This window comes from Belonocnema kinseyi, chromosome 3 (assembly GCF_010883055.1).
Source record: "Belonocnema kinseyi isolate 2016_QV_RU_SX_M_011 chromosome 3, B_treatae_v1, whole genome shotgun sequence".
NCBI lineage: Eukaryota > Metazoa > Arthropoda > Insecta > Hymenoptera > Cynipidae > Belonocnema > Belonocnema kinseyi.
The window spans coordinates 71,392,539-71,407,435 of record NC_046659.1 but is presented as its reverse complement, the minus strand read 5'-3'; the positions used below and the strand labels follow the sequence as shown (position 1 = coordinate 71,407,435).

Below are 14,897 nucleotides of genomic sequence, written 5' to 3'. Positions count from 1 at the left end.
GTAATCTCTCAAGTTTTAATGTTTTTCACCGAGATTGTTTAAAATTACATATTTAAAAAAAATTCAATTATCTGCAAAATTTATGAAAGTTAGAATTTTTTATTTTGTTGTTTGCCGATATTTATTTTAAAATTGGAAAATTAAAAATTATTCTTTGTTTTTTGTCAATTAATTTTAAGGGTATATTTAAAAAGATTTTAAAAGATTTACAAAATTGTCAGAAAATAATCCGGAAGATTTTAACGCATTATTTTAATTTTGCAGTATTTATTAAAAGTTTTAGAGAAAACTCGAATGATATAAAAAATTATTTAGAGGTTTCAAAAGAATTTAAAAAATAATAACAAATTTAAAAAGATTCCATAAAATTTTACACAAAATTTAGGTTGTTGAAGATTTTGAAATCATATTTTGAAACTTTTTAAGTATTTTGAAAGGCTGAAAAAGAAGAAATAAATTTGACTAAAATTCATATAAAAAACATCTATATTATTATATTTTACCGATTATTATCAAAGATATATTATTTTTAGCAAGATTTGCAATAATTGAAAAGTTAAGGGAAATACAAAATTGAAAATACGTAAAATTAAAATATTTGGTTACAAACACTATTTACAATAATGGTTATTCTTAACTCTTCAATTATTTTTATGATTAAACGTCATTCTTATGTTAAATCAGCCTAATTGTACAATATTTTGAAATTAAAATTCATAAGGTTAATATATTTAAAAATGAAAAAGTTAAAAAAGTGAATAATATGTAAGATATTTCAAATTAAAAGCACTGATAGTACACAAATTTTAAATGTATAGAAGATGTTCCCAGGCGAACGATTACAGATTGATACATCAAAAATTGCAGTCAGATCGTACTTTTAAAACGTTAAAAATGGTAAAATTTGCGAAGTTTGCAATGTTCAGTTTAAAGGTCTTCGAAACAGAATAAATTTAAATTTTAAGCTTTACAAATTAGAGTTATATATATAGATAGATGAATCATATTTTGTTACGGTAATTTAGGTAAGGCCCCTGAATAATAACATGATTAATAAATCCAAATCTTACTTCGTGTCGCTGTCCTTTGGCTAGAGTCAGACTTATAATAGCATCAGCCAGAACAAAGGCGGGAGGCGAAATTTGTTCAACTAGCAATCTTTTCGAGCTATGAATGGCCAGTACATATTCTGGATAACTCGAGGTGTCTTCCATTCCCGTGTGCCAGTGATTAAATGCCAAACACACAACAATGTACAAATCTCTCTCCAACATTTTGTGGCATCCAACGAATCCTCGAACCTGGCGTTTACTGTGCTCAACCAATCGACCAACTTCCGGCGCCGCTGGCGAACGTGTTCGAAAAACAACGACACAGAGATCCAATTGAGAACGCTGCGACTTTTCCGAGTTTCTAAATCAAATAAAAATGGTTAGATGCAGAGCGGCCCCGTTTTAATAAAAGAACAAATTTCCCGGGTTTGTTCACGGTTCGAAAACAATTTTTATGGTCAATGTAATTTAAAAAACATCGAAATCTAAAACCAAAAATGTTTTCATTTGAAGCAGTAAAAATTGAGCTGCAAATTGAAGCTCTCAAAGTGAAACTATTGAATTTTAAACTTCTAAAACAGAAACTTAAGATTTTGTTGAACTTAAAAATTTTGTATAAAAGTGCTCAATAATTTACACGTATAAAATTGAAGCTACTGATACTTTTCAACTGAACGATTTCAAATTAAATGCAGTTAAACTGCCAAATTACATATGTTAATGCTCTAAAGTGAAGAATCAATCGATGAATTAAAAATATTTTTAAATGAAATTTTCTACAATTTTAAGCTAGAAACATAAAAAATTGAATGATTATATTTGTTTAACAAGATAAACACTTATTAAATAAACGCAGAGGTTTATGTAAAACTTCTCTGTAGGACCGAAGATTCAGTAAATCTCAATCTAATCACTTCTTAAATTAAAAGTTAATTTTTTTTATTTTAGATAGTTAAAAATCCTTAAAATGCTTCAAGATTTAATTTCAAAATCTGGAAACATTAACATGTTGTTTTACATTTTTTCAAATTTTAAATTATTGTTAAAATTTTTTCAGAATTTCTAAGCATCTTTTAGAATGACTTCAAATTTTCCTAACAATTTTCTTAATATTTTTTTTTAATCCTGCCAAATAAAAAACATTTCCTTAAAATCTCCCACATTTATTTTTTATAATTTTGTAAATCTTTCTAAATATTTCTAAATGTTCTCTTAACATAAATTTTCCAAAATAAAAATCATGTTCAATTTTCCTAAGAAACTTTTTTTATTCTTCTAAATATTTTACGTCTCCTTTGCCTTTCAAAATTCTTAAATGCCTCTAAGTTGTTTATTCGAAATCTGCCAAAATCTATATTTGGCGTTAAATAAGGTCGTGGAATATTTGCACCGGAATTAAGATACGAATAGCTGGATTATTCAGGTTTAAATTATTTGAAATCATTTCGAATTTTAAATTAATTTAGAATAGTTCAAAAACTTATAAATATCTCTTCAACTTACTCGAATTGTTCTAAGAATAATAGGTGTTCAATTGTTATTTATGCATCCAAATTGAACAATTGGACTCGCAAATTAATTTTTTTTCAAGTACAATTAAACTTTAAACTTTCAAAGTACATTTTTAAATATTAGGTAATTTTTCTTTTTCTTAATAAAAAAATTTCAAATCAAATAGTTTAATGGTGGAATATTTTTAACTCAAAAAAATTCATTATCACATAACTGATCAATTTTCAACTAAAATCATGAATCTTTAATTAAAATAGTTAAATTGTAAACTAAAAAGATGAGTTTTTAACTAAAACAATGAATCTGCAACTGAAGTAGTTGATTTTTTTAACCAAACAGTAAATTTTTAGTAAAAAAAATGAATGTTCAACCAAAGAGATCACTTTTAAACTAAAATTATGGAATATTCAACTGGAATGATAGTTATGTTTTCAGTTTAAAAAAATAATAATTTTCAACTAAAAAATAAGCAAACTTTTAAAAAAATAGTGAAATTTTTGGAAAAAAAATACCTTGTCACCAAAAGAAAGAACAAGTTTTCAATTAAATAGATCATTTGTCAAACTAAGAAATTAATTTTCAATTAAAATAATTAATCTTCAATACAAAAATTAATTGTTAACAAAATAATTTAACTTTCAAACAACTTATTTTATTTCCAAACTAAAAGATGAATTTTAAAATAAAATGATAATTTTTTAACTAGAATACTTGAATTTGTAACGAAAATGAAGAATTTCTAAACAAGAAGAATAAATTTCAAAGAAAAAAAATGACTTTTCTATCAAAAAATGGATTTTTAACAAAATACGTAAATGAAGTAATAAAAACTGATCTGAGAATCATTTTAAAAAATTTTAAGAAATTTTAAGCTAGAGTTATTAAAAATTTTTAAATTAACTTTTTTTTATAAACTGAACACTTCTCAAATTAAAAGTAAAATTATTTTCATTTAAAAGTTTTAAAATCCTTAAAAAGCTTCAAAATTTTAATTCAAAATCTTGAATCATCTACATGTTTTACATTTACCAAATTTTTAATTATTTTTGAGATCTCTTCAGAACTTCTAAACATCTTTTAAAATAATTTAAATTTAAAATGAGCTATTTACACCGAAATTTCGTTAATAGCCGGAATTTGTCGATATACATATAAAGTTCGTTTAAATAATTTGAAATCATTAAAAAATTTTAATTAATTTTGAATCTTTTCAGGCCTTTTAAATATTTCTTTAACTTACTCGATATTTTTCAAGAAAATTTAACAGTCTTAGTTGTCAATTGAATTTTTCCAAATATAACAATTAAAATGGTAATTTTCAAAGTTTAGACTTTTGTTTAGTTCTAAATATTAGATTTATAATTTCTGATTTTATATGAAAACCCAAATATTTCTAAATCTGAAGCAATTGTTATTTTTCTTAATTCGAAAATTCGAAAATTTCAATTTTTCAATTTTACACTAAACGTAATTTTAAATCTAATATAAATCTTTAATTATGAATTTTGAACTGATTTCGAATAGTCTTATAAAATCAATTATTATCCACTTGTTAATCCTTAATGTATAGTTTAATTTAATAAAAATCATTATAATTTAAATTTACATTTGATCAATTAAAAAGGTTTTTTATCCAAAATTGTAAATTTTAAACGCTAATAATTTTTCATATGTAAGCCTGTAAAATTGCATTTTAAAATTCTTTAAATGAAAAATGTACGCTCAAAAATTTAAATCCATCTGATTATAAGAAAAAACGGCTGAAATCAAATTTGGACAGAACTTTTTCCCTAAATTCACTAAATTAAAAAAAATACGAACAATCTTGGACAAATTTAATTAGAAAAAGAAGTCGAAGCGCTAAATTGATAAAAATTGAGCCAGAGATATCAACTTTCTTTTTTAATTAGTATCCTATGCTACGTTTTGTTGAATACTAACATTATTTTGATACATTTCTAATAATTTTTAATAAATTTCTATTTGTTTAAACAATATTTATTTGCACAAGCAGTTTTTTTTATAACTAAAAAAAATGAAATAAAATAGAACACATATAATTATGTTTCGGACTGTATGGTATATAGAAAGAATAAATTTACCACTATTTAATTGTTTAAACAAATATAATTTGTTTAAATAATTACTTTGCGAAAAATGCTTTTAAAATGGTGATTAAATCTATGTCTTCTATTTTGGTTGTTTTTTTTAGTTATCGAAAAATAACTGTTTGATCAAATAAAAATTTATTAACCAAACACAACTTTATTAAACATTAGAAGAAATGTATCAAAATTATGTAATTATTCAACAAAAAGTAGCATAGGATGTAAATTTGAAAAAAGTGGACATCTCTGGATCAATTTTGATGAATTTTGGATATAAACAATAATGAACTGTTTAAATAATTACATAATGTTTTTAGAAAAATTTGCTACTTCAAACAATTACTAAATATTGCGTTTCAATAAGAAAATATGATTATTTTGTACATGTTTGGAGAATGAATAATTGAAGTTTTTGATTTCTAAAACTTACCTCAATAGACTGTTCGATTGAAAATATTTAAATGTTCTTCATGCACTGACCCAGAAAAAAGTGACAACTTTTTTTCATAACAAATAAGATAAACTTTAATTTATCTACAAGCTAAAGTATAGTTTTATGCATAATTTGTTAAAATTATAAGTTAAAAGTCCCAATAGTTTCTAACTATTTATATAAGGTAAACCGACCATTACTGGGACAACGTAAAATATACTGAGACAATAATAAATATCGTTGAGTATCTTTTAAATTCCAACATAAATTATAAAAGTAAAAATGTTCTATTATTTTTGAAGTTCTTTTAAATTTTTTACCATTATTTATTTTTGTCCTGACAAGTTATACATTTAGTAAAAAAGAATCAAAAACATTCCTCAAAATGTGTGAATGAACTGCTGCAAAATTTTCCACTTTTTTTATTTCAAATTTTTCCGCATAACTTTTAAAGCAATGTATTATTGAAATATCTTACACTAAAAGAAAAAGCAATGTTTTTGCACATTTCTAATAGGTCAGAGAATAAAATGCATAACTTTATTAGCGATTTTATTCGATAAATTATGAATATTTTAATGTCCCGCATTTGGACAAATTTTTGTCGACGTTGCCTAAACCGGGACGAGCTTATACATTTATATGAAATATTAATAAGATTAATATTATCGATTTAATTTTTAAAATAAATTAAGTAAATCAACTTTTCTGTTGAAAATTTATATTTTCAAATTAAAAATATAACTGTTTTGAAGAAAACTCATCTTTTGTACTTGAAAATTCAACAGTTTGGTTAACATTATTTTTTATTTCTTAAATGAAAAATGTTTTTTGATTAATATTTGAACTATTTTCTTGAAAATTCTCTTTTTGGTTCGAAAACGCATCTTTTTAATTATAAATTTTATCTTTCTTGAGCAAAAATACAAGTGTGGATGAAAATTAGTCTGTTTAGGTTGCGGCTTCACCAGTTTGATTGGAATTTTAAAAAAAAATTAATTCGCCTGCTACAAATTCTTGAATTTTTAAATAAAAAAGACTCATTTTCTACCAAAAATATTAATTCTTATCAAAAAATATAATAGTTGATATTTTAAACGAAAAATTTTTAATTAAGATTTTTGAATAATAAAAAAAATATATTTTAACCAAATTTATGAATTTTTGACCCAAATAATATCATTTGTAACAAAAAAGTTCCATTTTTCTCAAAGAAAAGTGTAATTTATAATTAAAATGACAAATTTTCTAACGAAAAATACGAACTTTCAACAAAATATTTGAAATATTAATCAAAACTGATTTTTCAGGCAATACAATTTTCAACCAAATAATACAATTTATAACCAAAAAATAATTTAAATTGTTTCAATACATTTTTCAATTGATGTATGAACTTGAATTAAGATGAATTCTAATTCAAAATTTACTATCAAACATTTTAATTTGCAAATAAATCGATAATATTAGTCTATAATATTAAATTTTAGTGCATACTTACTAATTTTATTTAAAAAATAAATTTATTAATTAAAATTAAAATACTTATCTACGCAGATGGCAAAATTTAAGGTTGTAATTAGATGTTTCAATAAACTACTTTAAACTACTTTTTTAGAATAAATAATTAAACGGTACTCACAATCTTGAATTTTATACCAAATTTTTTAATTTTCAACAAAATAGTTTAATTATCAACCAAAATAGATGAATGTTCAATTAAGAAGTTGCATTTTTAACCAAAAAGAGATGACATTTCTACCAAAAATTGAATTTTCTACCAAGAAGAAATTTTCAAACAAGAATGAAAAATAAAAAACAGTTAGATTTGTCCAATCAGTATATATTTTCAACATGACTGGATTTTGACAAAAAAGTTAATTTAGAATTAATCAGTTGACTTTTTTAACAAAATAGTTGAATTTATAATTAAAAAAAAACTTGTTTACAACAAAAAGAATTTTTAGCTTTTTAACCAAAAAAAAAACGAACTTTTAACTAAAATTATGAATCTTCAACGAAAAAAAAAAATGAAATTTAAAAAAATTGGTTCAACTTTCAACCAAGGAGTGGAATTTTTAATGAATAATTTTTTTGGTTCGAAATTCTACTTTTTGGTTACAAATTCTACTATTTAGTTAAAGATTTAACTATTTTATTGAAAATTAAAGTCTTTTGTTAAAAAAGTAATCGTTTTTGGACGAAAAAATTATATTGTTTGGCAGAAAATTTATTATTTTTTTTTAAATTTTACATTCATATTTTTTGGTTGACCATTCCTCTTTGTTTATTGAAAATTAATTCCTTTTATTTGATAAGTCTATTATTGTATTTTTGTTTAATAAATAATCTCTTTTACTTAAAAAACATCCTTTTTGTGAAAATTCAACGATTTTCTTGAAAAGTCATCGTTTTTGGTCGAAAATTTATACTTTTATAGAAAATTCATATTTTTTTGTTGAAAATTTATCTTTTGGTAGAAAATTTTTTTTTAGTTTTTGAAAATTCACCTTTTATATTTGAAAGTTTGTTTATTTTATTGAAAATTGAACTAGGTTCTTAAAGTCACTTTTTTTAAATTAACCTCATGGTTCAAAAAATCTATTTCCATTGAAACTTAGTTCTTTTTATCAAAAACAAAAAAAGTCTTATATTTTTTTCAGAATTAAACTGAATGCAACTATTTTGTTAAAAAGTCATACTTTTTTGTCGAAAATTGATACTTTTTGGATTGAGAATTCTCTTTAACTTTAAAAAACGTCTTTTTGGGTGGAAAATCCAATTATTTGCTAAAAAAATATCACCTTTTGGTTAAAAATTCATCTCTTGGTTAAAAACTCTACTATTTGGTTGAAAATTCAACTGTATTGTTGAAAAGTCATCTTCTTTGGTTCAAAATTGGTCCTTTTTGATTTAAAGCTAATTATTTTTATTTGAAAAAAATTATATTTTTATTTTATAATTAATCTAAATTCAACTATTTTCTTAAAAAGTAATCTTTTTCATCAAAATTTCAACTGATTTACTAAACACTTTTATTTTTGGATAGAAAATCAATCCTTTTGGTGTAAAAATCCTCATTCCTTAGAAAAGTAATACTTTTTAGTTGAAAATTCATCTTCCTTGCTTCAAAATTAAACTGGCTTGTAATAAAAACTGTATTTCGTGTGCAAGTTCTAATTTGGAATAAAATTGTACTTTTTCAACTGAAAAAAGGTGACAAAAGATGAGAAACCACAAAATAGGAGAAAAAGGTGACAAATTCCTAAATAAGGTGACAAAAGGTGAATAGATGACACTCTGTGACGACTGAATAATGTCTTAGCCACTTATTGTAACGGTTTTGGTGCAAAAAATTTCAATTCCCCATTTTTAAATTATGTTTATGTTGGCTAGCTTTTCCTAACTGTCCCAGTAATAGTCAGTTTACCTTAGGTACTTTCGAGTTGGAAAATTTCAAGAATTACGAAATGCGCGAATTATGAAATGCGGGAAATCTCCCAGTTCTCCCGGATAGGTCTCCACCCTGGTCCACCCATCAGGTATACTTTTCCCCAAGGAGGATAAATGAGGGGCAATCATGGGAGAGGAATTGAGGGAAAATTTGAGATGAAATATCATACTAAAGCCTTTTTTTGCAGACGCAAGACTCCTACTTTGACTAATACTTGTTAGATAGAATATTCAGAAATACCTTTGGCCTTCTTGAAAGAGCGTGAACTCAGTTTCGGTGGGTTCCAAAACAGTCAATAGAACACAAGACAAATGCCTGAGTGACGAAAGTGGCGGCAAAGTCCCTCTCAGTCTCACTTCGCTCCATCCAACTCTTGTTTTGCAGATATCGATGCAGTCAAAGTAGCGGAGGACATCGTCAAACGAAATCCAAAAGACCCCATCGGAAGCTCCATGTGGCATCAGCATTTCGCGCAATTGCGGAGTCCAGGTGGGACTATCATCAGACCAATCGCCTTTCCAACTGTAGTGGCCCCACGGATTTCGCAGGCGCAGTAATCTAATTCCCTGGACATCGCGAACATCAAGAACAGAATAGGCGTGTCTGGGTCGCAAGCCTTTCCGCTGATACTCCTCTTCGTCGACCTTCATATTTCCGCCGCCACAACTGGCGCCCATGAGAAACATCGCCTGTCGCGAAGAGAGCAGCTGAGCCCAGATCAAGTCTTTGTCAAGTTCATCTTCACTCGGCAATGCTGAAGGCTGAAGTGGAACACTTTCACAGGGAGCTCCTGTCAATGTTGCTAGACCTTCTATCGCACGACCTGAGACCAAAGCCTCATAGCATCCGTGGATTTTCGCTACGGCTTTCTCGATTAATGGGACCCACAGTTGTTTTCTCTTCGCCTAAAGAGAGAGAATTATTTAGGCAAAGGGAATTTTCATAATAATTTGATTATTAAAGTTGCAGTGTCAAACTTCATTTTATATTTTTAATCATCTTGTTTTCATATATCGAATCCATTTCAAATCAGGCAGGTTCTATACTTGAAGTTGCAGAATCTCTCGGGGACGAAATATGTTGTTTTTTAGGGGAAACTAGGCGATACGTATTGTTGCGATTCGTAAAAAAATTTGTTTACGCAATTATGCGTAATTGAATTTTTGGCTTTGTTTAAAAAAAAAACAATTTTTTCATTCAACTTGTATAACTTTTGACCTATACGTATATTTTTTCCAGTTTTTTGTTAAATTTGTACTATCGTGCGGGCTATATAACTTTTGTGGCCAGGAGAATTTTTTCATAAAATCAAATTCTCGCATTTTTCTTACAAACTACAATAGATACGAAAAAATGTTTAGTAAATATTTTGCACAGTTAAGAGAGTTCTACAAAAAGCTCTTTTACTCATCTATGATGTCTTGCAACATTTCCGATAAAAACACAAAAATTCAATTTTCTTAGGCAAAACAATTCTTTTCGTCTCAAGAATAATTTAGCCTGCATAAAACTTATAAAATATCTTATTTGTATAAACAAAAATTTGTAAAAAATATTTCTAAAAGTAGAAAAGGTGAGGTTTTTCCTCTTTCGCAGAAATTTCCCATATGTTTCTAGTCCTTTAAACTATTTTTAAAATTTTATATATAAATGAACAATTGAAATTCTAAAATGTCTTTATTCATTTCAACTTCCGTAACTGAAGTGCAAAAGTACGTTCCTGTTGTTAAACTAATTTTACTTTCTACATAAGATTTAAACATTTTTCGACGATTGAAAACCAAAACTGCTAAACACGATTGGGCTCCTCACCTTTTCTACTTTTATAAATATTTTTTACAAAGTTTTTTTTATGCAAATAAGATATTTTATAATTCTTTGGTGGGCTAAACCATTCTATAGTATAAATCAAGAGAATTTGTTTGCTTATGAAAAAAAATTCTCCTGGCCACAAAAGTTATGTAGCCGGCACAAAACTCAGAAGTTATTTTCCTCGTGATAGAACAAATTCAATAAAAAATTGGCAAAAAATATAAGTGTGGATTTTTTGAGAAAATCGACTTTTAGTATTTTCAGAAAAACCCCCGTTACTTTGTTTACTTTTAACATTTTTAAATTTTCTTCTCGTGAATTTCGAAAGAAGTAGATAAAATCTACCAGAATCTGGAAAGAAATCTGAAATCTCTTAATTAGGTCAAAAGTTATATAAGTTTGAAGAAAAAATTAGAGTTTTTTTGAAAAACAAAGCCAAAAGTTCAAATACGCATAACTCCGTATCGCCTAAATTCCTCTAAAAAACAACATATTTCGTCTCCGAGAGATTCTGCAACTTCAAGTGTAGAACCTGCCTGATTTGAAATGGATTCGATCCATACATAAAAATAATTCAATTTTAACATTGACAGTTGATTCAGCCAAGAATTTTTTGAACAAAAAATTCGTAAAATTTTATTTTTAAAATTACAAATAAATATCAACAATTGTGTTAATGGTGACATAGAAATTGAAAAATATTTGAAAAATAGTGTCATACATTTTTGTAAATAATAGACTTATAAATGAATCTCGCAGGATTTCGATCAACTAGAATGCTTTTCAAAAATTCGTACAAGTATCCAAAGCACAGATGAATTATCAACTAAAAAAGATTTATTTTCAACAAAAAATGGTATAGTTCAATTTCCAAGTCGGAAAATAAATTTTCAAACAAAAATAAAACGAATATTTATTTAAAAAAATGCATTTCTAACTAAAAACAGAACAGTTAAATTATCAGTAGGGAAAAAGAATTTCCAACCAATTAAAATGCATTCAACCAAAAATAGAATAGTTAAATTCTCATTCAGAAAAATAAGTTTTTAACCAAACAAAAAAATAAATTTTCAACACAATAGTTGAATTTTCACCTAAAATAGATAAGTTTTCAATGAAATAGTTTAATTTCCGTCCAAACAGATGAATTTTCAAAGAAGATGATACATTTTTAATCAAACATGAAATAGCTCAATTTTTAGTTTAAAAAAAAATAATTTTCAACAAAATAGTGATATTTTGAACAGAAAAAAGGTTATTCAATTAGAATTATGAATTATCAGCCAGAAAAATGAACGCCTAACAAAGTATTTTCACTTTAAAATAAGCAATTGAATTTTCAATAAAAAATAGATTAATTCTCAAGAAACAATGTAATAATTGATATCTCAAATAAAAAAATATGTTAATTTTAAAATAAAAAACCATTGAATTTTACCAAAGAAAAGATGAATTTTCAAACCAAATAGTTCAATTACAACCGAAATTGATAAATGTTCAATCAAACAGTTGTGATTTTTAACCAAAAACAGATGCAATTTATACCAAAAATATCAGTTTTTAACCCAATATAGAATATTTAAATTAGTTAGAAAACAAATTTTTGACTGAAAATAGGATATACATTTTCAGTAAAAAAATTAATTTTCAACGAAATAGTTAAATTTCCGACCAACATATGAATTTTCATGAAAGAAGATAAACTTTCAACGTTTCAAGCGAACATGGAATAGTTCAATTTACACTTTAAATAATTAATTTCTAGCAAAGTACAAAGTAAAGATATTAAAGAATTAATAAGAAATCAAATTAATTGGAAAAATTCCATTTATATCAGTAAAATTACAGTAGATTTTGAGGAGTTTAAGGGAAAAGAGAAGAATTCGATGGAATTCATAGAAACTCAATCTGAATTAAAAATGTGTGTGTGTGTGTGAAAATGCACTCAATTCAATTTAAAAGATATTTTCAAATCTTTGGAATCCTACGAAATCCCTTACTTCTTGTAAAGAACTTCTTTAAAATCCATTAAAATATTATGAAATCCTGTGAAATTCCATGAAACCTTATATTTCCTGAAATCCTAGAAAATGTATTATTTCTAAACATTTCATAAGGATTTCTAAAGATTTCACAAGAATTTCAAAAGATTCCACAAATATTTTAAAAAATATTTTTTTTAACTTCATAAGATTTCACAAAGATTCAAAAAGCATTTCCAAGATTTCAAAATATATATAAAGATTTCACAAATATTTTAAAAATTTTTACAAAGATTTCATAAGATTTCACAAGGTTTCAAAACAGTTTTTCAAGATTTCAACAGATTTCTGAAGTTTTCAAAATTTTTCGTAGATTTTAAAAAGATTTCACAAGGATTTCAAAAAATTCCACAAATATTAAAAACATATATTAAAGATTTCACAAAGATTCAGAAATTATTTTAAAGATTCCAAAAGATTTCTAAAGATTTCAAAAGTTTTCGAAAAGTTTCTAAAAAGATTTGAATAATTTCAAAAGATTTCTAAAGATTTCACAAGGATTTAAAAGGATTTCACAAATATTTCAAAATATTTCATAAGATTTCACATCCATTTTCAGAGATTACAATTAATTTAGAAATATATATGAAAGCCCTTGGAATATTTTAACGGATTTTAAAATCAACTAAAAATTTCTTTGACAATTTTTAAATTTCCTAAGATTTTTCAAGTCATTTAAAATCTTTTGCAAATTCCGTATATTTTTAAAAGATTCTTTTGTATCTTTGATGTTATTAAAATCGATTCGACATTCCTTGGCAAATTTTAAAATATCCTAAAATATTTCAAATCCTTAAAAAAAATTGAAATCCCTTGACGTTTTCTAAATATCTTGAAAATTATGTGCAATTTTTAAGCATAGCTTAAAATCTTTTACAACATTTAAAATACCTTCAAATTATTGAAATCAAATTTTTTGAAATATTTTAAAACTCAAATTTTTTTCTAAAGCTCTTGAAAATTACGTGGAATCTTTAAAAATCCCTAAAATCTTGGAATTGTTTTAAAATCAATTTAAATGATTGAAATCAATTAAAAATTACATGGAATCCTTTAAAAATTCCTAAAATTTGTCAAGCATTTTGAAATCCCTTAAAACTTTTTAAAGCTCTTGAAAATTTCTTGGTTATTTTAAAAATACTGCAAAATATTAAAAAGATTCTTTGGAATACCTTGGTATTATTTAAATCTATTCAAAAAACCTTGGAATCTTTTTAAAAACCCTAAAATATTTTAAATGCTTTAAAATCTTTCCTGAAATCATAGAAAACTTATTAAAATGCCTTCAAAATTTCTAACGATATTTAATTTAATAAAATATATCGACAATTAAGTCTTTCATTTGGAAATTATGCAAAACAGTACAACACAATAGAGCAAAAAATTTCAAAATAAATGAATTTTTAAACAAATACTTACATTTTACAACTAAAAATATCAATTTTTACCAAAAAATGGTATAGTTAAACCTTAAGTTGAAAAAATTAATTTTCAACAAATAAGAAATGGATTTTCAACAAAATAGTTCAACTTTCAATCTGATTGATGAATTTTCAACTAAAATAATGAATCTTCAACTAGAAAAGTTAAATTTTAATCCAAAAAGATGAGTTTACAACTATAACAATAAAAGTTTAACGGAAATCGTTCAATAAAAAAATTAATTTTTACAACAAAAAATTGCCTAGCAAAACTTAAATAATTCAATTTTAAATTAAGAAAATTAATGTTCAACCAAACAGATGAATTTTTAAAAAACTGGAATATTTAATTGGAATAAGTTACATTTTCAGTTGAAAAATGACTTTCCACGAAAAAAAAACTAAGTTTAAATAACAAAATATTGTCAAAAAAATAGTTACATTTCCGATCAAACTGACGAATTTTCAACTAAAAATGTAAATCTTTGACCGGAAGAGTTGAATTTTAAGCCAAAAAGATGAATTTTGAACTGAAATGATGAATTTTTATCTAGAATAATTGAAATTTCGATCAAAAAAATTAATTTTCTACTATAAGAAGATTAATTTCTTATCAAAAAGACGAATTTCCCACACAAAAAAAAAATATCATTTTCAAACAAGAATGGAAGAATTCCATTTTTAGTCAGGAAATGAATGTTCCACCAAAGAGATGAATTTTTACCTAAAATTATAGAATATTCAACTGGAATAATAGTTCAATTATCTGTTACAAAAAATTCCTTTTCGTAAAAAAAAATTCAATCATATAGCTCGTTTTTTAACCAAAGAAATGAATTTTTTATACAAATTTAAGAATCTTTAACAAACAAACATAAATATTTTTAACTTTCAAGCAAACTACGAGGGTAGTTCAATAAGTCCTTAAAATGAAGTATAAAAACAATTTTTTTTGGTAAATTTTTTTATTATTTTTCAACATAATCTCCTTGGAGCTCTATACACTTGGTCAATCGCTTTTCAAGTTTTTTTAATCCTTCAGAAAAGTGCGTTTTCGGAAGTT

At 24.9% G+C, this 14,897-nt stretch overlaps 1 protein-coding gene across 3 annotated transcripts in view; it reads right to left on the bottom strand.

Moving 5' to 3' along the window:
• Positions 1-14,897, bottom strand: part of LOC117169440 (calpain-D-like) — a 62,668-nt gene that overhangs the window by 14,810 nt on the left and 32,961 nt on the right. For all 3 annotated transcript variants that reach the window (XM_033355817.1, XM_033355816.1, XM_033355818.1), the window contains exons 6-7: positions 8,800-9,464; positions 1,071-1,413 (exon numbers count right to left, since the gene is read on the bottom strand). In XM_033355817.1, the coding sequence (XP_033211708.1) occupies positions 1,071-1,413; positions 8,800-9,464 (1,008 nt within the window). The remainder of the gene's footprint in view (positions 1-1,070; positions 1,414-8,799; positions 9,465-14,897) is intronic.